General features: G+C 39.7%; 2 protein-coding genes across 2 annotated transcripts in view; one reads left to right on the plus strand and one right to left on the minus strand.

Annotated features, from left to right (window-relative positions):
• The window catches only part of LOC306774184 (transmembrane protein 163a), a gene marked incomplete at both ends in the record, with an annotated part of 66,611 nt that extends 54,764 nt beyond the window's left edge, over positions 1 to 11,847 (plus strand). The window contains 3 exons of the mRNA XM_079264165.1: positions 9,348 to 9,459; positions 9,761 to 9,902; positions 11,787 to 11,847. Of these exons, the coding sequence (XP_079120291.1) occupies positions 9,348 to 9,459; positions 9,761 to 9,902; positions 11,787 to 11,847 (315 nt within the window). The remainder of the gene's footprint in view (positions 1 to 9,347; positions 9,460 to 9,760; positions 9,903 to 11,786) is intronic.
• A 4,401-nt stretch (positions 11,848 to 16,248) lies between these two features.
• The window catches only part of mgat5 (alpha-1,6-mannosylglycoprotein 6-beta-N-acetylglucosaminyltransferase), a 117,998-nt gene continuing 107,597 nt past the window's right edge, over positions 16,249 to 26,649 (minus strand). The window contains exons 13-17 of the mRNA XM_079263803.1: positions 25,764 to 25,910; positions 25,571 to 25,687; positions 23,796 to 23,870; positions 19,462 to 19,619; positions 16,249 to 19,363 (exon numbers count right to left, since the gene is read on the minus strand). Of these exons, the coding sequence (XP_079119929.1) occupies positions 19,165 to 19,363; positions 19,462 to 19,619; positions 23,796 to 23,870; positions 25,571 to 25,687; positions 25,764 to 25,910 (696 nt within the window). The 3' untranslated portion in view covers positions 16,249 to 19,164. The remainder of the gene's footprint in view (positions 19,364 to 19,461; positions 19,620 to 23,795; positions 23,871 to 25,570; positions 25,688 to 25,763; positions 25,911 to 26,649) is intronic.

Raw genomic sequence — 26,649 nt, forward strand, 5'->3', positions numbered from 1 at the left:
GCACATTAAAATAAATTTTTACCAGGGTTGCCCAAACTTTGAAGCCCCACTGTAAGTCCTGTTTTTTTGTACATACACCACCTGTAGCCATCGTTGCTCCACACAGTTTTACAATTGAGGCCTCTGCTGTTAAGTCTAAGTCCTCAAACACCTCAGTCAGGGTGTGTTCACACCAGACACGTTTTGAGTCTTTCTGAGCGCTTGACACTGGTCACTAAACTGTCACTTTTGTGTCCAACGCCCAAAATGCTCCTGACGTGTTTGCCGCTTGTCTGAAGGTTAGCGTTGTCACGCTACGTCTCCTGCTACATTGCCAAATCAGTAACATTCAGCTTTTTAGCAAGTAATGGTTATCCTAAATATTGCACGGAGTCATGGCATTCTTATGCAACAGTATATGATGAAAATACAATAATACCTCCAGAATGTGGGCATTTCTTTTTCAATATATTTACTACGCTACCAACGGAGCAGCTCTTTGGCGGAGATTGGTGCAGCTGAAATTAGCCAAACTGGCAACTCTGACAGGGTCAGTTAGGGCCGTTAGGACAGCAAAGTTTCTGCAAGCAGCCTGCAGCTCTTGTTTGTGGAGAGAACTGCAGAGTTGAGGATCATTATGACTTGTTTAGATCGCATTTTCAGAAAGCCAGTGGCTGCTTCAAAAGCCGCAAGTCAAGAGTCAGTGAGCCGCATGCGATGAGGAACACTGTCGTAGGGCGTCTCAGCCACGTGTCTGGGTTAACCACTGAAATCATAGGCGTACTCCAGGAGCTGCGTGCTGATTGCTCTGATTGGTTGACGCCCCGCGGCAAAAGTTCAGATTTTCCATCTCTGGTTTTTGTGGCGTGCTCCGCGCGTAATGCGCGTCAACCTTATGAAACTTTCTAAATTTTCGTCGTGTGGCGCACGTCACGCCGACGCTCAGAACGCACTGCTAGAAAGCTCAACACCTCCATATAGACTTTACATGTAAACCTGACGCTCTTGACACTCAAAATGCATTTGGTCTGAACACACCGTCAGACGTCAGGCCTCTCCATCCCAGAGTTTTTCAACCTTTGTTTTAGTTTTTGATAATCACTTATCTTATCTTATATCTTATCTTATATTAGAAAATGAGACAAATCATGGTGTAATTGAGGATTTACCGTATAGTCTTGGAATAAACTGTACATTTTATATGTAGATTGTAAACCTTGTGGACGGGATGTAAATGTTTTTAAAACTAACTATTCCTGAGAAATTGTCAATATATAGAGAGCACACTTTGAGTTTTAATAGTTCAGAGAATCTGAATAAAATCTGGAGGTATTTCATAATTTAGCTTGTTGAAGAAGAGAAACAATAGATCACAGTATCATCTGCGTAGAGATGGCAGCTGCCATTAGAAAATCCTCACAAAGATTATTTACATTTAAAACAACAGTGGTCTATGAATCGACCCCTGAGTTTCTCCTTTTGACACAGGGGTGAAAGGTAGAGGAAAACTTGGGAAACTGGGCTGGAAACCGATAAAAATCACATTGTAGCTTTGATTTGCTTTTACCAAAACATGTTTTTCAAAACATAAATCAGACAAAAGTTTAGTTTTATCCAGTTTTTTTTTTTGTTTTTTTTTAAAAAAAAAACTTTTTTTCTTCCTTCTGAAGAGTGTAAGTGTATGAAGTTGTTGCTGCCTATGGTTGAAGAATGTCACAAATCTCAGGTGTGAAGACTGAGGCGCATTCACACTTCTGCAAATAGCTTCATCACCCTGTTGCTAGGCAATAGTCATCGCCGTAGAAACTCTGAGGCTCTGAACAAGATGATGAGGAGCAGATATTGTGTGAGCTGCTTCTACATTAATGGTTTGGGTTAATTTGAGAATGTTTTTCCCTCCAATAAAACTTGGTGATTTCTATGTAAAGTAGTTGATTCTACTTTAATCAGAATTTTTTAACATAAGTAATTTAAAGATAGTTTGTAGCTCCCTCAGCCTGGAAATTAAATGAGTTTTTTCAGATCCTTTATTGACTTATTTGACCAACTGTGTTTTCCTTCTGTTCATCCGTGGCTGAGACAGATGGATGTGATACCCGGCGAGCATCAAAGCATAAACAAAGGCGCGAGGAGGGAGCAGCGAGACAGACAGATTGTGTTTTTCTTCGTCAGCCTGCTCCTTGTCGCACCAAACCGGCTTCTGGTGCATCACAGCCAAAGTTAAATATAGTTGTTGATGCCTTACAGCCTTCAGTGTGCCGGTGTTGGAAATACATGTTATTCTCACCACCTCCCCCCTCTATGAAATGTTAATAAGGTAAGCAGCTGCTTAGATATGCAGGTTAGACGGAGGAAACGGTGGTGGGATGTTTGGTTTGACACCTGACTGCTCAGTTCTGGTCCTCTGAGGCTAATTAATGTCAGTAAGCTTTCAAATGCAAAAAACCTTTTAAAACACCCCCCACCCCACATTTCCCACTGACCTCTGACAGATTCTCAGTTTATAAAATCCATTTAAAGGCCAAAGATAAACTTCTATAATTCTTGATAATCACAGGTTGGAGTAACCAAATCAAAGGTTTTGACACTTTTTTGTTTCAGTGATGCCGATGATCTGTAGCTTTGAAACATAAATGTGGAATTCTGTATTTTTATTCCACACAAAGACGGATCCTGATACAGTCTCGTTCATTTCAGCCGACTGGAAACAAATTACAAAACGACTCCATGCAGGTGGATTCACAGCTGAAATACAAGGATGTCACCATTACTTGATTTCGAATCGTTAATAGTAAAGATCGTTCAGTATCGTCACGTTCCAGAAAAGATTTAGTCTGAAATCCATCAGAAGATAAGTTATGTCTCTAAATGTCGAGATTAAGTCGGAATTTTTCTATTGTAGAAAAAAAACAATTTTTGGCTGTAAAGTTGCCATTAAAAAGCAAACAATATGTTTAACCACAGCCCTACAGCAGACAGGCAGCCTGTTCAGGGTTTTATTCTGCTTTTAGGATACGACCCTGAATTGGAAAACATGGTGAATGGCTTATAAAGCCCTTTTCCAGACATGTTGACCACATCTGGAAGAAGCTAGCTGGATGTTTTCTCTACCCACAATGAAAAGAAACGTTCAAAAGCCGTTATATACCATAGTTTCCAGAAAGAAGCCTCCAGAGTCCAGGTAGAGGTCCTGCAGTCTGTCTGCAGAATTAATTGTTTGGAGAGAGGGAGCAGAGGAGATTTCTGGCCACTTCACTTTGTTTCTGGAATATGTTGTTTAGAAATTAACAGAATGATCAGTGATCGCAGATTGAGACATTAAATGATCCCAAAGCAGACTGAAGACGAGCCAATGATGCCAACCAGAGTACAAAGACCAAAACAGGAAAAGCTCAACAATGATCTGGCAAAGACCAATGGGTTTGACACACGGGGGAGGAGGGCAACTTTGCTTATTTTCCATCCATTTCCTACGAAACTTGTGAGATAAGGTTGCAACAATTTGTCGACAATGAAAATTCATCAACGCGAAATTTCATTGTTGACGCATCGTGTTATAAACGCCCGTAACGGTTTTGCTAATAAAATGCTGCGCCAGGCAACTCAATGTCATTTACCAACCACGGCTTTTCAGACAGTATAAGAACTCTAAACACCAAGCAAACGACGCAAAGCACCACGGGAAATGCTGGGGGCAGTATTGTCATTTTCTTGCAGCGTCTTTGTTTAAACAATGAAGAACAAACTGATGGCGGTGCAACCTATTCCCAAAGTTTGAGGATATTTCACGCTAAACAAAGTGTCAAACAGGTGAAATGTGTCGTCTGCATGATGCGCAACCTGCCAGGACTGCAGGCATTTTGATTGTTAAAGAGATGACTGGCTGATCCAGACAGTAATCCAGCCAGGAGGTGATTAAGACACAAAATATTGTCTCGAAGTGCTAAGCGGTTAGAAATTATTTAATCTTTGCAAGTTCATGAAGGTTAAAAAAAAAAAAAAAAAAAAAGGCTTTACCCCTGTGCCATTTTATAAAGCTAGACACGAGATCCAGATCAACTGGGGAAGGGGCCACTGGGGGTCTTGGTCTTTCAAATCCAACCAAAAAAGGTGGGACATGTTGCAGTCCATTGATTGGAATTAAAAGTAAAGTCAGAAAAGCACCATGTTTTCACTCTATGCTGGATTTTTGGTTGTTTAAAGCCACACAACAGCTAATTTAGCATCCATCTTGCATCCAACCTGTACTATGAGATCTCTGCAGCCAGTGAAAGTCAGTCCTGTGTGGATTCTCATCTTATCTCCTGCTCTGTTCCTCTCTTTTGCCTATATGTTGCTAACATGTGTGTTCTGAAAGGGCTGTAAGGTGCTTGTTCTGGAATTATCACCAGGTTCACACTGGGGTGCCGGCCAGAGCACTTCTTAAAGCCAATCAGAGTATTAACGTGAGTAAACAGGCTGGAGGCTGATCAGATCTTTTCCTATTGTCTTTTTTTTTAGGGAAGGTGGGGATGTGTGGGATAGAGTGTGCGGTTTCCTACACAAAATAGAATAAATGCAACCAACATCAGTGCAAATAAACATGGACATAAGTCAACACAAAGCAAATAAGGTAAATAAGAACAGCTTGGAGTTGTATGCCTCTAATCGCATCATAAACAAACTAACACCAAAATAAACCCAAATAAACATAGCAGACAAAGCTCTCCGGCTAGTCAAGTTACCGTAAATAGAAATATACGGCACTTCCGGTTGGATCCTCTTATTGTGAAAGTCCATGTGGGCTACTTCCGGTAGCGCGTTAGTGTTAGCTTCGTACAAACGGAGATAAAACATTAAAGGTAATTATAGCGGATTTAGCACAGAAATAACCTTGTGTACAATGGATACAACTGTGGCGTGAACATGGGCAGAATTAGATACAAATAACATACAAACATGGCCAATTCACCTATGAGCTACAGTTAAAGGTGAGCTCGGTGGCTACTTAGCTGCACAAGCACGAAGCTAGCATGGTTTAATATGAATGCAAATGAGCTCAATTCTCATCCGAAGTGTCGGACAAACAGTGGCCACATAAACACCAAAACAAGATGGTCATTAAGAATTATGTGCTTAACAAATATCCCTGTCATCAAACCAGTCAGGAACGTGGAATTTGAAGGAAATACTGCTGGATTTCCACCATTTTCCTTTTGTCGTTTCTGTGTTGAATTATTCTTGGTCATAATGAAGGCATTGTGCTGCCAAGATGTCACGTTATTGCATAGCTGATGTGTTGGATGGAATATTCTGGCACTCCTCCATGTTTTGTTTGTGGAAACACAAAAAAAGTCTCATCTTTAGCCAAACCTCTTAGCTAAATGCTGCTTAAATTACTGTTTATATGGAGAAAAAAGGACTCCAAGGATCGCTCCCTGAGGAACGCCACTTCTGGGTTGAATGATTTTAAGGTTCTTTTAGTGGTTTATAAATGTCTTAATGGTCTTGGGCCTTCTTATTTATCTGATCTGTTTTTAAGGTATGAACCCTCGCGGACCCTGAGGTCCTCAGGTACCGGCCTTTTAGTTCTTCCTAAAGTTCGTACCAAAACATATGGTGAGGCCACATTTCAGTATTACAGGCCTCGCCTATGGAACAGCCTGCCTGAGGGCCTCAGGGCTGCAGAGACTGTTGATGTTTTTAAGAAAACGCTCAAGACCTACCTTTTTAGTTTAGCTTTTAACTAAGTTTTAACATTCTTATATTAACCCATATTTATTCTTCTTTTTAGTTAATTTTATTTATTTATATATTTTATATATTGATTTACATCTTTTTAGTTAATTTGATTTATTTATATATTTATTTACATATTAGTATAGATTTTATTTTATTTTATTTTTTTAAATGGATTTTATTTTTGTTTTCACTCCAGCTCTCTCCTCATTGGGGTCCTCTTCACCAAGGGCTGCCCCTGCTCTGACTGCATGGGTGTTGCAGTGGGGTCTGTCCCTGTCTGGTGGGTTGGGATCCAGCGCTGCAGCCTTACGATTGTGGCGTGGGTCCTGTCTGCCCGGACCCGGGTGGCCCCCATGGTGATGGCCTGGGTGGTCTTGGTTGGGGGTAGCCCTTTGTGTAGAGGCTCCCTGAGAATATCGTTTCCTTATCTGGTGCACATCTGGTGCAAATGCACCTGGCCATTCATCTTCTTTTAACTGTTGCAGGGCAAATAGGGCATGGGTGAGGGTGGTTGTGGGTGGGTGAAAGGGGATGTGTATGTGTGTTCGTGTTTTATCTATTTTTATCTATTTTGATGTAAATTGTTTCATAATGTAAAGCACTTTGTATTGTTTTTAAGCACGAAAAGTGCTTTACAAATAAAGTTTGATTTGATTTGATTTGAATGTTTACTTCAACATAAACAGATCAGTAAATAAAAACTGAACAAGTATCAAAAGACTTTTCTTTTTTCTAAACAAATAATCAATTCCTTTTTTCCGAACAATGACTCAGGTCAATGCATCATCTTCTCTTAGATGTCTGAGCTTGCCAAAGCACCTATTCATGGCTCCAAGGCCGTAGTGCAATATTAATGCTGCCACAGAGGCACTAAGTGCTCTGCAGCTCCCTCTCTCTTCTTTCATCCATCCCTCCTCCTCCAATCATCCTTTGTGGTGAAACATTTCCCCATGTTGCCGACACTGAAGTTAACTTCAACGCATAACAAAGTTGTTTTCATATTCTTGAATGGCACAAGGACGCATTAGCAGATATTAGCAATTAAATCAGTGCTTTGGAGAACAATTTTTGGAGGATAATTGGATAAAATATTTCCAACGAGAAGTGTTTGATAGAGAGTGAACAGAGTGGGATATGTGGAGGCGTGAGGGTTGATCACGGCTGAAAAACAGGTGGATGAACAGATTGAGCCTTCACAGCTGAGCAGAGTTCTGCGGTCGGGGTGCAGCTGTCCTGAGAGTCACTGTAGATAGATTCACACACTGGTTTCTCCATTAAATACCCATTTTAGTGGCTTGTTAATAAAGATACTTTACATGGCAGCAACTCAGTGCATTGAGTCATGCAGACATGATCAAGACTGAAGTCAAACTGCATCAGAATGAGGAAGAAAAGGGATGAAAGCGACTTCGTATTTAAACAAAAAGCTGATTTACTGGGATTTTCACACACAACCATCTCAGGGTTTACAGAGAATGGTCTGGAGTAGGACTGGACGATTAATCGGATTTTAATCTCAGTTACGATCTGGGTTTTCAACGATCATAAAAAATAAAAGGGTGCAATTATTTTTCTCTCTGCAGTTTCCTCTCCTGCTGTCTTCAGCTGCTAATCGAGCGTCTCTGGCGTTGCAGCGCTGTGCTGTAAACTCCTCCCACAGCCGCTTTGCTTTCATTCAGACACTGTTGCCAACTTGCCGACTTTCTCGCTAAATCTGGAGACTTTTTTTGTTAAAAGCGACAAATCTAGCAACTTTTACTGGAGTTATTAGAGACTTTTCTGGTGTTTTGGCGACTGACTTGAAGGCACATATTGTTCTGCAGTTACTGTAAGGAAGGAGCAGCGGGAGCCTCTCCCGTCCTAAAGCACTCCCAGGCGGCCAGTCTCAGTCGGCTCCGGCTGCAGGTCAATGTAGAATAACTGCAGTAGGTTGTGGAAGTTCACCTAAACATAGTTTATACCATTGTCAGTGACAACTGGCTGCATTATTTTCCTATACATAGTTCGGCGAGTTAAACACTAATATCCCTCCGTTACGGGGCGTTACCATAGCAACGAATTAATCAGCTGGTTCAGATCAGCCGTCTGTTAACAGGTGAATGAGAGAAACGCGCTGCAGCCTGACAGCGGTTGTTTGGCATAAAACGTACATCCAGGCCGACGTAAAATAGTTCCTATATAAGCGGTAAAAGCGGATTAAACAACTTGGAACATTAGACGGTTATAATGCGTGACACCACAACTCGCAGCGTTGTTTAAAAATACTGGATAATTGTGTTAAATAATCAAGATCTTAATTTCAGTCAAAGTAATCGGGATTATAATTTTTATTATAATCGAGCAGCCCTAGTCTGGAGAAGAAAAAATTTCCAGCGAGGCGGAGTTATTGTCAGAGGAGAATGAACAGACTGGTTGGAGATGATTGAAAGACAACTGGAAGTAAAATAATTCCAACCAAGACATACAGAATATCCTCTCTGAACACACAACATGTCCAGCATCAAAGCAGGTTGACTAAAAGTCCAAAACGACATTTCAAAACATCCCAACAATGAAAAACTTCAGCTGGTACATCAACACAGTCTGAAGGCCTGTTTAACAGCTACGCAGGTAAATGAACAGTTCTTTCCATTTCCACCAGTTTCATGTAATTTGGTCTCTTTTTAATGAGCTTAGCCATCTGTCACTTGACACGGAGCGATGCCATCAGAAAATCGCGGTATAACTATTAAGTAACCAGAGAAAGGAACAAACCAGAAAAGAAGAAAACGATGCTGAAACTGCTGGATTAAAAGCACCGAAGAAGACAAAAACAGCAAAAGGATACGGTGGTTTTATGGTTCTTCTTCTGCTTTTAAAATCGAAAACAACTTTAAAACTTTGCACTACTGCGACCAACCCATGTCGAAATAGGAAGTGAACTACGAAGTCAACGCTGCCACAGAGTGGATGAACTGACTTAACAACCATGGTAACGTAAAAGACGCATGGATGTATGAGGGCAGCGGTGTGTGACAATGTTCTATTTATGTAGATGGAGCAGAAATAAGTCTTAAATCTGAAAAACCATCATTTCATTTTTGTGTTTTCAAACTCATCTTTCCTGAACCGCCAAACCCCACAAACGGCCACAAACATGGACGAAGATTTAACCTCTATATCATAAAGATTCAGAAATCGTGTTGCGTTTGTGGCTTTTACCTCTAAATCTTCTGTTCCTGTGCGACCACCACTGTCTTCTTCTCCATGTTTGCTTACATCACAAACATGCGCTTCTGCTTCTGCTCTTCTTCTGTGTTTGGCCGTGTTAGTGCACCGTTTACAGGCCTGCCATTGATGTTGCAGCGTTTTCAGTGGTTTTCTGTTGTCATACATGTTTATGATGATGAGGGAAACTTGTTTAAAACTAAATCATCCCATGTCTGCGTGGATGTAGCATTATAACCAACGGAGCATTTTCAGTACCTAAAACGCCGGTTCCATGGGACGAAATGTCCGGACAACCCAAGAAAAACAATAGCACAACACATTTAAACTTGTTTAAACATTCCCACACATGTATACTTCTAAAACTTCCGATGAGCAACCGATGCGTTGTAAGAAATTAAGCCACGAAATGAACAGAAAACCTTCTGTGTGTCTCTCAGGATGACTTCCTGTTCAGCGTTTCCATCGTCAGCGGCCTGGTCTGCATCACTCTGGCTGTGATTAAGTTCATGCTCGGCAAAGTGCTAACAAGCCGAGCTCTCATCACCGATGGTAGGTGCACGTTGGCGTCTCATAAATACTTCTGAATGTTTGATAAGGTCATCAGTGTTTCCAGCTCACGTCTGTCGATCTGCCTGGACAGGAGTAATAACTGAACAGAGCAGCTTTAATAAGTTGACCCCCCCAGAATGTGACATACATCGGAGGCATTACAAGCATCCATCACACGGTTCTCCTTCTGTTACTGATAACAGCAAATAACATGAACGCTGAACTCTGCGAAGGCCTCCCATCAGCTGACTTTATTCACAAGCAAAATGCCGATTTCACTGGATTCTCTTCCGCTTTCCAGGATTTAACTCGCTGGTTGGGGGCATCATGGGATTCTCCATCCTCATCAGTGCTGAAGTGTTCAAGCACGAGCCCAAGGTGTGGTACCTGGATGGAACAATAGGCGTCCTCATCGGACTCATCATCCTCGCTTATGGAGTCAAGTAGGTGAAAATAAAAATGGATGATTTACAGATAAATTTAGAGATTGTTGTTAGCTTAAAAGTCATCAGGCTAACATAAAACAAAAAAAAAAAACAACAACTGAATGTTGACATTATTGGAAGAATTTATTTAATAAAATTGTATTTTATATTTGAAGATTGCTGTCCTACATAGAGGGTCTGTAGTTGAACGTTAACTTAAAGAAATTACATGTAATTCATGTAATTAAAACATGTTTCACCAGTAGGTTTTCACCATACAAAGACAATGTTTGCTTTCGTATTTCAGATTAATTTCTTCATCTGTCTGCATTGTTAGTTGTTTTTTTGTTTTTTTTGTTAATTTTCTAGTATTATAAATGACAATAAGGCAAAAGTAATGACGTTAAAACAAACCTATAAATAATGGAAATTTTGTGGGTTTAAATTACTCAAAATATCTTGATGAGTCAGACCAGGTTTAGTTTTTCAATACATTATAAGTATATATAATGACATTAAAAATGACATTGCACTAGAAAAATTAATAAAAGTTGATGGATATTAATATTTAAGATAGATTAGATATTCATTTCAAACTTGACACCTTAAATTATTTCATATAAAGCCTATTTCTGTTTTAACATGAAGCGGCAACCTCCATCAGTTAAAAGTGAATCCTATGCGGAAGTGCATAAAACTGCAGTTCCCCCTTCATCCACTAGGGGCTCCAAAACAGAGCGAATCTCCATAGACTCCCATGTTAAAAAGACCAACTTCACAGCAGAAATAAACATGTTTACAGTCTGGTACAAAAATCCATTTTTGGTTTAATAGGTCAGGTTTACCTTTATGACAACTGTGAGAGGACTGTGGGGGGATTGATTTTTTTTCTAACTTTCCCATTTAAAAGTAATTTAAAAGTTCGGGATATTTAGGGGGATGTCCTTTTGATTGACAGGTACCCAATCTACCGCTTCAAGTAAGAAGAACTTAAAACAACCACGGTTTTTAGCCGGTTAACAACGGGGCTTAGGTTTAACCTGCTTACTTCCATTAGCTGGTTAGCTCCTGTTAGCTCGGTTAGCTCTTAGCAACAGAAAGCTCGGAGTGTGCTCGATGTCAGTCATCCACTACGACGCTCACAGCTCCCCTCTCAGCTCCACCTCTTTCCCCATATTTGTATTTTCCGGGCAAGACGACACGCATGCCCCTGCCAAGATGGCGATGGTAGGAACCGCCCTCCGAGCTTCAATTCAGCTCTTCAGAAACCTGTGGGTGAAGTCATGGAGGCTCCATCCATCTTTTTGTATACAGTCTATGTTTATTACGCAGATGGATTGATGGTTTTGTTTGTCTACGCAGCATAATTTGGCCCGTTTCAAGGAGCTTTGCTAACCATCCTTTGAAACAAAAAATGGAGCAAAACCAGTGGAAATCCCGGGAAAAGTGTTGAGTTGTATAGCTGTGATGCAACAAATGAAAGGAGCGAACCCGGGAAGAAGTAGAAAAGAAATAGAAATAAGATGACATAGAAACATCCAAGTCAAAGCACCCAAAGGAGTTGAGGATTCTTCTTCTGGTGTCTTTAGATGACTACCAATAACTTGATAGCGCTACCAACCACTGCGAAGACGCCGAAGTGAACTCTGAACTCAACACTGCCCTCTAGTGGGCTTGTTAGCGGATGAACTGACTTAACTGTCAACGTAAAAGGTACGGAAAACATAAGAGCGGTGACGTATTGCAAGGCTTGGAAGTCCACCTTACGTACGTTAGGCAGCAGAAATGGGCTTTTTGGGGTTTAAAATATTTCCATTTCACAGTTTAAACTTCAACACAGCATCATGTTTGCAGTGTCAAAGGTTTTACCTAAAATAAAAACCTCGTCTCCGTTTGCTGCAGGCTGCTGCTGGACATGGTCCCCCGGGTCCAGCAGACCAGGAACTACGAGCGCTTTGAGTGACGGATGACAGAGAAAAAGGAGGGGAGACAGATGGAGGCTGACAGGACAGGGACTGCAGAGACGCTCCCCACAGTCTCTCCACAGACAATCACATTCAGTCGAGGTGTCTGTGAAGGCATCGGCGAATCGGACGGCGTCACCATGAACAGAAGAAAACCCTTCGGCACCTTTTAAGTGTTTTACAGTTTAAGTGTACATAAATCTACATCTTCACGGCGAGCGGGAAACCGGCTTCTTTCATGCCTTCCTAAGTAAAATCAAGGGCCATGGAGCTGCGAGAGGAAATTGTAGACAAGAGACGAGCTCAAGCTGCAACGTCCTGGTGACAAATGGGCCCCGAGAGCCCATAACTACATAAAAGCAACAGGTTGTTGTACAGCAGCTTGATTTATATACCTCAGTTTCACCTCATCGCCCTGTCACAACACAGCATATCATTTTTCCCATGATTCCCGGAGGCCTTTGCTCAGCTGTGCTGCAAAATGTTGCAGCCAGCAGGTCAAACTGATGGATGTAGCAGTGGATTATTAATGCATCTAACCTTTTTTTATACGACTGAGAGGATATCAATATAAGGCCCGTTCGGCAAAGGAAGCAGGCACATGAGCTTAAAAGCACAATATTTATGTAGGCAACGAAAAAGCTCAGACTGCTGAATTAAAATCATAATTTCTGACTTCACCTCCACCATGGAGGGCAAACAGCATCATTTAGAGTCAGTTTTTCTCCAGAAATAAGGTTCCTACAGTTTATATTTCAGAACTATAAAGTGGGTTTTCTGAGGTTGTTACAGCTGCAACTTTTCCAGCAGGCATCAATTCAGGGACCAAAACTTTTACCTTCCAATCGTTGCTTGTACAGAACAGTGGTGCTTTCACACAAAAAAAGAAAAGTTGAATGAAGTCATTTTGACAAAAACAACTTGGCCTTTAGCCCAAAGACTGCTGGGATAGGCTCCAGCTTCCCCGCAACCCTTCATCGGATTAAGCGGTTATGATAATGAATAAATGAAAAACAAGTTGTTTTTCTGAATTAGATTGAAAAAAAATTTCTTCTTGTTTTTTTCTTAGTTAATGACATCAAAAAGCAGTTTTTCCTCACACAATTAAGTCATATTCACCAAAAAAACAAACAAAAAAATAAATAGAAAATGTTTTCCAAAAAAGCTGCTTTTCTAAATAAATATAATTATTTAAAAACTACATCATAGGTTTTTCTTCTTTGAAATTTAATTTTTTCCCCCACAAAATTCTCTTTTTGTGATTTAAGATGATTTTGATTAAAATAAGAAGTTTGTTCTGAATTAGTGAGAAATTTTACCCATCACAACTTTTTATTTAAATATCCAAAAAAAGATACTTTTATTCCTCCCCGAGGGGAAAGTCAAGGTTCCAGAAACAACAATATTTAACAATATTTTTAAAAAAAAAAAAAAAAAAAAAAAAAAAAAAAAAGACCATTTTGCCAAAATCTTTCTTTTAAACAACTAGTACAGCAAAGTTTTAATTAAAAACATTTTTTTTCCCCAAAATAAAGACAAATGCCCATTCTGAGGAGGTCTGTATGTCAAATAATTGGATTATTGATTAGCCACGCCCCCTGACGGCTGGAAGTGTTTTTTACTCAGACACCCATTTCTCTGGCTTTGTGTTCACAACCAAGCTCAAACAGCAGAAAACATGTTGGTGAGTGTGCGGCTTTATAGTTTTATTTTATTTTTATGAGTATTTAAATTTTTTTCCTGGTTAACTTCATTATTATTTCAGAAAATAAGACTTTTTTTTTTCTTTTTTTTTTAGCTGAATGCAGTTTGTTTTCATCAACATGGAAGAATTTTTTTGATATTGTTCAGATGCTAAAATGCAGCTTGCTTGTATTTGAGCCATAATTTCTCGGTTTGAGCTGAATTTTACTGAGAATTTCTCCATTTTCTCCAAGATAAACTAGAGAAATGCTTCTTTCTTTCTTTGCAGGCAGAGTGCAGAACAGTTGACGCCCAGAATTACACTTTTATTCATTAAGCTGCACATCCTTCTTGCATTCTTTCCCTCCTGGGATCAAGCAGAGGAAGGCTGGATTTGGTGAAAGAGGAGCGAAGGCGTCATTTTGCTCTCATGTACAAAATGAGGACACATTGTCACGCGTCGCCCCGCCTCATACTTCCATGTGTCCTTTACGTTGCCATGGTTATCAGTTCAGAGTTCATTTCCACCTTTTAACACCGGTCTGTAGCGGTTCTGCACTGCTGTAAAGTCGTTTACAAACGTTTGAAAACATTAGAAGAAGAATTTAACCACAAAGTTCTTTTGCTGCTCTCAACTTTTCAGCGTCTTCATCGTTTTTTTTCCTCTTCTTCTCTAATTTGTGTGTCAACGATACAACTCAATACTGCCCCTGTGATTCCACATGGTATTGCTGTTTCTAAATGACATAGTTAAGTTCTGTGAAAATGTCCCAAAATACAAACCTAACAGTCCATCCGTCTTCTGCGTCGAACATAAACGGACCTTTAGAGTTATGAGGTTGAATTCGTCGTCTGTCATTGTGGTCGAACGTCGGCCTACGTCTTCGTAGAAGGCCTTACTTCTGGAGCAAAAACACAAAGAAGTTCACGAGAAAGAGAAAAAAACCCAAAAACCTGATCTAAACATCTTTTTCAGGAAAGTGAATCTTAAATCATCTGGAAAAGCCTGAATAGTCGGACCATCTGTGTGCAGGAATGAGCCGCGGTCAGCTGGCGCATTGAGGCGTTCACTGCCTCCATTAACGTGCTTTAAACTGCGTTTACGTCATTAAAAGAAGGCTCGCCTCCAGGATGACGCCCAGTAGCTGCTTCTTGCTCAGCAAACAGACTGAATAAACACATTTATTGTTCTCGCCCCTCACAACTAAACGAGTCAATATTGATCTGGAGTCGGCGCGCGTCCTCTCTTATCGCGAGCTGCTGTTTGTTTTGGGGTTTTAAAAGGAAAACTCCTCGTTTTTCTGGCAACTAAAGCTGTTGACATACAAAGCAGCGGATGGGTAATAAAAGCGAGTCCTGCTAATCATTTACTTCGTCCTGACACGATGGAAACAACCTGTTTGATTCAGCTCGGTTTCTATCTTAACACTGACGGTGATGGAGCATGTTGACAATTATTCATCATTTACTGATTTATTTCGGATCAAACCCTTATTTTAAGACGTTTCTTTGTTGGGGCACCGTGGTGAAAAAATAGTAAAATAACAAAAAAGGATTTGACAAATTAAAAAAAAAAAAAAAAATTAAAAGAAAAACATCTGAAATCCTTTAACTACATAAAAAAAAAAGTTGCTTTTGATGTTTTTACTCACCACAATCCTGCTGCTTCCTCTTCTTCCTTTTGGGAAATCTGCTTCTTGCTTAAATATATATTTTTAATTGGCACGAATAGAACAATAATTCACCCATTTTACTGTCAAAGTCCAAATATTGTTGCATTAACAGCTAGCTCTCTTCACAAACATTAAATAAATTACAAATACATTCAAGCAGTGTTGTCAAACTCCCAGGTTGCCCCGAGGCGACAAAAAACTGGATATCTGAACATATTAAACCAGAAAAACCTTCATTAAACACTCACAAAGTTATATTTACCGTTTAAATTTCAATATGATTACGAGGGCAAATATTCACAACTAAAATGGTCTTACCCAGTTTTACACACATGCAGCCACAGTTTTGTTTTTAAGAAGGACAGTAATAAATAATCATGTTTCTTAGTTTCTAAATGATAAAACCGGCTATTTTACACATTTTCTGAGATCTTACTGACTTTTCTACCTAATTTTAGCTGTGAAATCTATTTCAAAACGTCCCAGATCCAGTTCACACGCTACAAACTAGTGGTCTTAATACAAGATACCGCCAATGCAGGAAGATATCCTGATATAAAAATAAATCTTTGACCTGAGTTGTAAATAACTTGGTTGCCTAAGAACAAGGCTGTTTCTGTAGGCTAGAGAGTTGATCAATATGTGAAAAGACCCCTGAACTCCCGTCTGTTCATCCAAAGCCTTAACTTTACAGAGTTGAACCTGAATGTAAATATCAGGGCGAGGTTGCGTCTTCTTCGTCTGCAGCGACTGGAGCTGAATGTAGGCACTGTGCTGACCGGTTTGATCACATTTACAGACTTCAGAGGAAGAACGGCTTCATGTAAACGCTGTATGAGCTGCTGCTCCGCCCGTACCGACGGTGTTTCTCTGTAAATACTTGCTGTGTTTTGCTGTGATGTTCAACAAATCCAGAATCTGAGCCGTTTGTCACAGAAAAAAAGGTTTATTTAAAAATAAAGTTGTACCTTCTGACTCATTAAGAACTGCGACAACAAAGAAAGATTTTATTTATTTTTCATCTGAATCGTGTTTATTTCCTCCACGGCCGGGACCACAGTTGTTTGTGTGATAAAAGCTTTTTATTTGATGGACGACGCTGCGATCCGGTCTGGATGCTCTGAAACCAAACAGCTGAAAAATTCGGACTGAGTGAACGAGGCGGCTGCTGCTCGGTCAGGAGGTCTGGGTGAAAGGACCCTTGTTTCCGACCCGGTCGGGTCACATGTGCTCAGCTGAAGGAAGTCACATTTCGCTGAGTAATCAGTTTAAGGCGATGGAAGATCAGAAAACCCATTTCATCTACATGCACCGCAATAATCTGATTACTGGTGAAGCTAATCACTGTCTCACATGTCAAACAACAGCGAAGCTTCCTCCCATCTTCTGAAAAAAACAGCAAACGGGATGTTTTTACTCCTTTTTTTTGGCTTCTGACATCCTCACATCACCGACATTTCCAAACCCGAGCAGCTGAAATGAACAAATCTCAAGATTGAGACTGATTTAATTCACCGATTTATTGAGAAATGACTTAAATTTAACAGAAACTAATCTGGGGAAAAAATGTCTGGGTTTTTTTTTTTTTAAGTGAAAGTAACCCTGACTAGTATCCGACATGCCGCATCGTACCATCGGGCCTGATGCGGCCCGATGACGACATGAACCGTCCAACAGAAGGGAACTGAAACCACAAAAAAAGGCACATCATTATGTTTAAAACACTAACTTGGCGGCAGATCACATGTCTGTAAAAGTAAAAAGACGAGAAAGACAGAGAGGAAATGGAAGTGATGAAGAGCAGCGGAGAAATAAAAGCTTGCTGCTGCTCGTCTTAAAAAGAACTAATTTGACATCTCACACGTCTCATTTGTGAATAAAATATTAAATCCAGATTTAAATCAAGCCAAAGAGCAGCAAACCTCCTCGTCTTGATCGGAAACTTCAAAATAAGTACACTTTTTTTCCTTAAATTAAAACCCATAAATAAAAATCAGTAAAAAGGAAAAGCAAAGACACCCCGTGATAAATAAAAAAAAAAAGATGTCCAGTAAAACACAGCGATAAAGATTTGTATACAAAATAAATACAAAAGAAAAACTTTAAAACCCTTATGAACAATATACAGTGTCACTAATATCCCATTGAACCTCTGCAGACAGATTAACTTAGTGCATTTTTCATTCTTCACAAACTACAAATTTGTTTTGCAGGCAAATTAAAAACCAAACAATTATTCGTTTAAAAAAAACGAGCTGCGAGGTTTTACGAGGAACGCTTCGTTGGCATGTTGCAACACATTTACAGCTGTTGTCTAGGAGACGAGAGATGAACGCCCCAGCTTAACCGCCTACGACACGACATCCTACGGTGCGGCGACGAAGTGTGACCCCTCAGAGCATCGGGTGGTGTGCTGACACGTTTTCACAAATCTCTACTGGCCGTTTGCAGAACGATGCGAACAGTTTTACAACTTCAAAAGTAAGAATATAAAACCGATGCAGACTGGACTCTACGGTAAGTCTGGAGGTTACGGAGCTACAATACGGACAAAGGTTTCGTAACTCGTATATCAGTATTTGGAAGTGTAAGAAGGCACAAATCAAATCTGCAAATGTGGATTATTTCACCATCAAACTACAAGCCAGTTTTACAAGAACAAATATTTACTCCATTTTACGCACCTACTCAACAACCAATCAGATTTAGCTAATTAACCAAACGTACAGAGAGGTTGTATTTTCTGACTCAAACTGACTTTTATTTTCTGACTTGTAAAACTAACTTGTATTTTCTGACTCAAACTGACTTATTTTCTGACTTGTTAAATTAACTTGTCTGTCGGGACTCATAATTAACTTGTACTTTCTGACTTGTTAAACTGACTTGTATTTTCTGACTCGTAATAATTAACTTGTATTTTCTGACTCATAATAATTATAATTAACTTGTATTTTCTGACTTGTTAAATTGACTTGTATTTTCTGACTCGTAATAATTAACTTGTATTTTCTGACTCATAATAATTATAATTAACTTGTACTTTCTGACTTGTTAAACTGACTTGTATTTTCTGACTCGTAATAATTAACTTGTATTTTCTGACTCATAATAATTATAATTAACTTGTATTTTCTGACTTGTTAAATTGACTTGTATTTTCTGACTCGTAATAATTAACTTGTATTTTCTGACTCATAATAATTATAATTAACTTGTATTTTCTGACTTGTTAAATTGACTTGTATTTTCTGACTTCTACTTCCATACTTTAGTAGTTGTCACAGTTTCAAATGCAGAGATACAGGTTACAAAACTTATGTCTCTATCGGGACTCCGTAGGGGAGGGAGGGGGAGGAGGGGGGTTATTTCAGGAAATGATGAAACTCCCAAAATAAAAATCTAGATTTCTACTCGGACTTGTCAGCACTCGTCTGTTGTGCAGAGGAGAGGAACAAGACAGTTACAGTGTAAACTGGGTTCTTCTTCTATATTTATATGTATGTGTGTGTGTGTGTGTGTGTGTGTGTGGGCCTTCAGGCGTGCAAGTCCAGTGCAAACCTACCTAAAGAGTAACAGTTTGAGATCAGGGTGGATGAAGGGGGGGGGGGGGGGGGGTGGCGGTCAGGAGGGGCGTTAGACCAACAGGCAGTCACTGATATGTGGAGTCCAGCCAGGCGGCGGCTCAGAGCTCATCTGCTGCGAGGCTGAAGTCTTAACGCCGCTCCCTTTGTTGATTCAAGTAACTTCACCCAGCTGGACCGTGGCGCCCCCTGCTGGTGGATGCAAGGGTTGACCGATGCCGCTGAGGGGAAACAATAAATATGAAGAACAAACCAAGTCCCATCAATGTTTGTTTGTTTTTCCTTCCATTTGTCAGGTGAGTTTGATTGACAGCTGTGTGACTGGGATGACCGCTCCTCCCTCCCCCCCTCCTCGCCGCGCTCCGTCAGCCTGGTGCTATAGGCAGTCCTTGCAGAGCGCCACCTGACCCTTCATGTAGTCGCGGCAGGGGCAGATGCGACGCAGCGTCTGGTGGGCGCCGGCGCAGCTGAAGAGCAGCAGGTCCGACTGGAAGATGCAGTGGTGGCGGGTTTCGCTGTAGGCTGGAACCACCGTGTCGGCGCTCGACTCCACCGTCTGGCAGTCCACGCCAAACCTGACACACACAAACACACACACACACACACGCTTCAGTTTTTATGTTTTAATCTGCTGCCACCTGGTGGCCGCTGAACGCCACTGCAGCCCTCCCACCTGGCCAGGTCCTTGTCTTTGTTGAGGTGCTGGAAGAACGAGGGTTCGCAGATCAGCTGCTCCTCCTGGCACACCTGCTTACACGAGCGTCCCGGCTCGGCCATTTTCACCTTCAGGGCGGTGAGGGGGGGCCACATGACCTGGCCGTGACAGAAGTCCTGACAACACAACGACACAGAAGACGCCTCGTCACCATAGCAACACAAACCGTCTCACTGCTGCTGATAAAACATACAAAACTTTACAAACAAGCTTTTATTTTTATTATTTATGTTCATCATGTCCATTTCTCCTCTTCACACCTTTATTCTCACAGCTGTAAACAGAAAAATTATGCTTTGACCTTTAAATGTACTTTTATCAAACTAATTGATCATACCTGCAACCTGTGAAAACACACTCGGAGGAAAATAAAGAGATTTGTTTCAGATAAAAATCAAATGAAGAGCCTTTACTGAGAATTTAGAATATCATGTGGAAACTTCATCTTCCTCCTTAAACGCTCTGATATTTCTAAATAATTTGATTTCACGAACATAAACGTTTGTTACGACCGACGCCACCTGGACATGTTAGACTAAACCCGACTCTGCCACATATGCACAACGTATTGTACAAACTTTATTTATAAACTACAGCTCAAACAAAGCAGTTTAAATCAGGACTAAAGTGTAAAAACACAAATAAAGGACTTAAGTCCGACAATACGAACCACAAAACCCATAAAATAAATAAAAATCTCTCATACTGGGTCGATAGATGATGAGTAAAAGTGGGTTTTAAGGAGCCTTTCAAACATTTGTTTTATATTTCTGGAGCTTCTGGTTCGGCTGAACTGATTTAGCAGGAATATTTGCAGCTTGGAGGTACGACGTGATCAGACACATAAAACTAAACCACTGTCCAACCTGAAGAGTTTCCAACTGTACATGAAGCCGAGGGGCCTTAGACTGCTGGATCGGACTGGAGTGGCCCACTGGGAACCAGTAAGAACTAAAACCAGATGACAGAAGCAGTGGAGATCTTTCCCACATGACCTGCGTTGAGCCGACATCGTGAGTCAGGAGTCACAAGCTCGACGGCCGGCGTCCTGCAGGTGTGTTTCCACGCAGCAAAACACCAGATTCACATAAAATGGATCTTCAACAGTTTGTTGTCAAGTTCTGCATGAGTTTGTTAATGATCTGATAATCAGCCGTGTTTCTAGATAAGATATAGATGGATAGATGGATAGATAGTAGATAGATAGATAGATAGATGGATGATTGATGGATAGATAGATGGACGGACGGACAGACAGACAGACAGACAGACAGACAGACAGACAGACAGACAGATAGGCAGACGGACAGATAGATAGATAGATAGATAGATAGATAGATGGATGATTGATGGATAGATAGATGGACGGACGGACAGATAGATAGATAGACAGATAGACAGATGGACAGATAGATAGGCAGACGGACAGATAGATAGATAGATAGACTGATAGACATAGATAGACGGACGGACGGACGGAAAGATAGATAGATAGACGGACGGACGGATAGATAGATAGATAGATAGACGGACGGACGGATAGACAGACAGACAGACAGATAGATAGATAGATGGATAGATAGATAGATAGATAGACGGACGGACGGATAGACAGACAGACAGACAGATAGATAGATAGATAGATAGATAGATAGATAGATAGATAGATAGATGGATAGATAGATGGATAGATAGACGGACGGATGGACGGATAGACAGACAGACAGACAGACAGATAGATAGATAGATAGATAGATAGATAGACGGACGGACGGATGGACGGATAGACAGACAGATAGATAGATAGATGGATAGATGGACTTTATTCATCCCTAAAAGGGAAATTCAAATTGCAGGGAAACATCCGACACCTGCAGGGCCTCAAGGCCCGGAGCTGGTGATCCATGCTGAACGCTAACCAAGGCTGTGACGATATGCTTTTGTCCCGATTCGATTCTATTTAGATTTTTTTGGGTGACGATTCAATTTAAATTGAGATTCTCATAATTCCTCGATATTGCTGATTTTTGTAGATTAAAAACAACAAAAGAAAAAAATGCACAAAACCTTTTCTGCTCGTCATTTTCCTTGATTTAAATGAGGAAAAAACAACTCAGCAGCCAGACCATCATTCTGCTGCTATAACGCCCAAGAAGTAAAAAGATAAATAAAAACGACAAAAATTTTATAAAGGATTATTTGTATTCATTTAAACATTTTTCCAAAAAAAAAAATTTTCAATAAAAAAATCTATTTTAAAATTGTGAAGCAAAGCAAGATGACAATGTTTTGTTTTGAAGTTGTTATTTCTCCTATTCGGTTGTATTGTATTTTATGCCAGTGTTTGTCTTTATAATTTTTTCCCTTGTTTAAAAACTGCATTTATCTTTATTTATACAAATGTGAAGAAATTTAGACGTTAAGGTTTCTACTTAATTTTATTTTTACTTTAATAAATACAACACTGTAATCTCCCTTCAGAAATTGTTAGTCATTTTCTTTTTTATTTCTTCTTTATTTTGTTGTTAATTTATAGAAACTTTCCATAGAAACAGCTAAAATAATGACAAATGTGGAATATCTGCAGCATTGAGGGTGTTTTTCTTGCATCCCTTTTCATATTTATCTCCAAATTTAGCTTATAGACTGTTGCATAATTTACAGAAAAAGTTGTAAGAATTTTCACAGAAAACTTTAAATCGGTAATTTTTTCACTGCTTTGCAGCAAATACGCGACTTTCAGCATCTTCACCCAACTTCAGCCCAACTTTTCAGCCCAAGATTAGAAACAAACAAAATACTTAAAAAGAACAAAAAAATGGAAGCAAACAGCCAGAAATGTTTATCTGATGGATGTGAAATTGTTTTGGTGGATTATGCTAATCAGGAACTAATCACCAGGTAAGGGTGCCATGGTTGGGTGTAAAAGAAGCAGCTGTAAAAAGTTCAGTAATTCCAAGTGAGGACGGGTCGTAACTCATGTTTAGAAACATCTAATTGTGAAAAAAACTCATGGAAAGACTGAAAAGGTCTTTTAAAATGTGCAGCGACAGCAAGAGGAAATGTCAACATGGTCGGATATTGTGACTGCACGAGAGACCACAAGGTCACCATGATCATTACAACCAAATGGACTAGAGTTAAAACCAAAAACCATTTTCACTTAAAATCAGTCCACGTCTGCATCCACAAAATTAACTTTATTCACAAAAAGTTGGACTCATGGTTCATGTTGCTGCTACTTTTGGGAAAAAATTTGCCTGGTTTTCCACGTCAAAGATGGAAATTCAGGATGTTAAGTTGTATTTAGCTGTAAAAGCACCAGATGGTCCGTCATGTCTAAAGGTATTAATGTTGTTCAGAGAAGAAAAATTACAGATTGAGGCTTTTACCCATTAATGTTCAAGAAAAAAATGTTTATCTGCATTTGTTTTTCCTTTGTATAATAATTATAATGAAATAATTAAAGCCGCAAGCGGCATCCATCGGGTCCGAGCCTCATGCTGAAATTCCCACCCTAAGCGTCCTTCTCATAATGCAACATGTTAAGGATCCACAGATCCAATGTATTTTCATGGAGATATACAATTAACATAAAGAAAAAATAATGTGTGTAAACTCCAAGATGGCAGACACCCCGTTGCCTTGGTAACAGGTGCTTAATTGACTTTTTTGGTCACCTTGAGGCGGTAGACGTGTCGAATTTTGTCGTCCTGCGTCAAAGTTAACTTTTGAGACCCCATTCTATGGGCCATATTTGGCGTTTCTAGGGGGCGCTGTCGAGCCATTTTTGCATTGACGTGTACGTGGACCCGAGAATATTGCGATTTTCACCGGGCTTGAGGGGTGTGCCAAGTTTTGCAACTTTTCAAGGAGGCTAAGGGGGTCAAATTTGAGTGAGTTGTGCTTATAAAACTAAACATTTCAATAACAATATGCTCCAGTTAAGCTTTGTATAGCTGGAGCCTGATGATCAATGTTTATTAACAGATGGTTGAAATAACATTTAGTGGTCAAAACAGTAAAGTGGTATAAAAAACTCTTACTTTTGGTATTATATTATGTAAACTGTGCGGTAGAATCGATGCAAGCAGGTTTTATTTCCACATATTTTTAATAAAATCCATTATAGTCACTAAAAAATGTGCTGGAAGTTAAAGAGATGCTGCGTCTTAAAATAAACTTTCCAGCATGGAAAGATGAGTTCCCGCCACAACATTTAGAAACTCTACACCCGTGGAAATCCACTCCAACCGGTTTTATGGTGGGTAAAATGCTGTTTCAGACGTTACCTGGTTCTCAATGAAGGCGTTCACTCTCTGCAGCATCCCCTCGCAGGTGAACTCATAGGGCAGGTACGGCTCAATCTGATCACAAGAACACAAGACAATAAATGTCAGGAGTCACAGTTTATGTTTAAAGCCTGTGTGTGTGTGTGTGTGTGTGAGAACATGACGGATGAAACGTTAGACCTCTTCCACCCGGGTCTCTCTGACCTCTACAGACTCTGATCTTCAGAAGAAAAGTCAAACCAGGAGGATCAACAACCGCTGCCTTTGTTGTGCCGCAAAGTCTCCGTCTCAGTGTCTTTGTGTGCTGGGAGGAAGACGAGGATGAAGGGAGGGAGAGTGAGCCAAGCTGGAGCCTGCGAGGCTGCAGCCCGCCACTGGTCACAAAGCATATGAGGCTCGGCAGGCTTGTTGGCTGAACAAAGCCATTGTTCCGACCCGGTCGGCGGAGCACAGCGATACACGAGGTCCCGAGCCCGGCTGATGAATATTCATGCGTCCGGATGTTCTTTCATTCCTGCTTTCTCTGGATTTTCAATGAAGAGCCAGTTTTGATCAAAGCGGCTTCACATCTCCTCTGTTTTGGCATCAAGAGGTTATAAACTATTAAACCAGACGTGTGGTACGCCGGGGGGGCCAAAGATGGACCGCTGCAGGGTCCAATCCAGCCCATAGGATCAGTTTAGTAAAAGACTAAAACATTAACTGCATAAAAGTAACTGTAATTCCTAATTTATTCATGTTACATTTAATTAATAAAAACAAAACAAAACAGTTTAGATGGGCTGGGTCAGGGACTAATCAGGTGCGGGTGTCATGACTGGGTATAAAAGATCTTTAAATATTAATATTAACTGTAATTATAATTTAAGTAACTGGATATTAATCAAACTCCAGATACCTGGGATTAAAATGTTGTGATTTTTTTATATACACAAATATGTAAATAGATAAAAATGGGTATAAAACAAAAATCTAAAATGAATAAAATATGTTTCAAAATTAGTTTTACAGTATAAAATTTAGGAACATTTACATAAATTTTGAATTTGAATACACAAATATATAAAATTTATATATAAATATTATATAATTTATATATAAATACATAAAATGTAGTTTATAAATGAATACATACAATGTACATATAGACTTACTACAGTCTTCCTCAAATGTATTCATCCTGTTTTGTTAAAAAAAATGGCTGAATTTATAACAAATCACTTTTTTCATTTAACTGAGAGAAAGAAAAAAAAACCCCCACAAATAAATGAATCGGTCCTGGAAAACATTTCTGAAGAACTGGAACAGAAAACACCTAAACTGAAGTGGAAACATCAGAGGATGGATAAAAAAAATAGTTTGGGTTGTGTAACAAATATTTGATCATATTTGTTTGCCTTTAAATTTTACAGATTTTTTTTAAATTTACAGAACCAGAATAGATGAGTTTCATAAAATTTTAAAATGTTCTTCTTTATTGGTTGTATGTGAATAAATTTGAGGATGATTGTTCATATCACTCAGAAATAAAAACTTCCAGTAAAAATACTCGTCAGTATTCATCTAAACTTTCACAACTATTAGTTACTGTGATTTAAAAAACAATAAAAGTATTAGATATGCATTTATTTAAAAATAAATATATTAATTATCGAATCATTTATTCATATATTAACTTCTAATTTAAATATTCACAAGATATTTTTAAAATTATTTGTGTATTTCTTTGTGGCATTATTCTACTTCCGTATCGTGCTCATGTTTCCAGCAGTTACCTTCTGGCTGAGGATGGAGCGGATGGCCCGCTCCACCTCCGCATTGTTCTCGATGTCCACCGTCCACACGTGAGGCTGACCGATGTACACCTCTGCGTACGGATGCTGAGAGGTCAGCTGCAGGCAGGAAGAAGAGGTGAGCAAAACAAACACCGAACCAGACGGTCTGCAGCTCGGATCGGACACTTCTCACCTCTCTCAGAGTGGGTTTGCCTTTGAAGAAGTCTGTGTTCTTGCTGCTCTTCGGAGGGTTGAACTTCGGGTTGAGGAAGGCGCAGCCGTTGGCGATGGCCTCCAAGGGGGCGGGACCCTCGTACGGGAAAGACAGACCGACGAACAGCTGCAGGAAAGATGAAACATCGTGGGTTTGGGTTTAAATCAGCGGTTTTGGAGATTGGAGAAGTTTCACCTTCTTCTAGTTTCCTGGTTTTTTAAAACACGATTCATCACCGAGCAAAGAAAACATTTCTGCTGCGTTGACATAAAGTTGTGCTCATATTTATTCATCCCCGTTCATTAAAGAAGGAAAAAAACAGCTGCCTGTAAAATAAGCTGAAATTGACTAAAGTAATAAGAAATAAAAATTTTATGAATAATTACTAGGACTGTGACGATACGCTTTTGTCCCGATTCGATTCGATTCCGATTTTTTTGGTGCCGATTCGGTTTGAATAGCGATTCTCACAATTCTTCGAAATTGCTCATTTTTGTGGATTCAAAGCAAAAAAATGTATAACAAAAAAGCGATTTTAAAATTGTGAAGCAAAAAAATCCCGATTTTTTATTTTTTTTATTCGATTTTCCCACCCCTAATCATTACATTATTTTCTAATTCTGGTTCAATAGAAATATTTTTATTAAAAATCAAACAAATAAGATAGTTTATTACATATTCCATCACTCAAACTAATATTTTGTTGAACAATCCTCTAATGTTTCCGCTCCAGTCAGGTGTTTTCTGTTCCTCTCAGTCAGACTTCTGCACCTGTTGACACGTATTTTGTCCCACTGTTCAACAGAAAAGTGCTCTAATTTGTCCAGGACCAATTTGGTTTTTTTTTTCTTTTTCTTTTTTCAAC

This window comes from Telmatherina bonti (genome assembly GCF_933228915.1).
Source record: "Telmatherina bonti genome assembly, chromosome: 24".
Taxonomy (NCBI): domain Eukaryota; kingdom Metazoa; phylum Chordata; class Actinopteri; order Atheriniformes; family Telmatherinidae; genus Telmatherina; species Telmatherina bonti.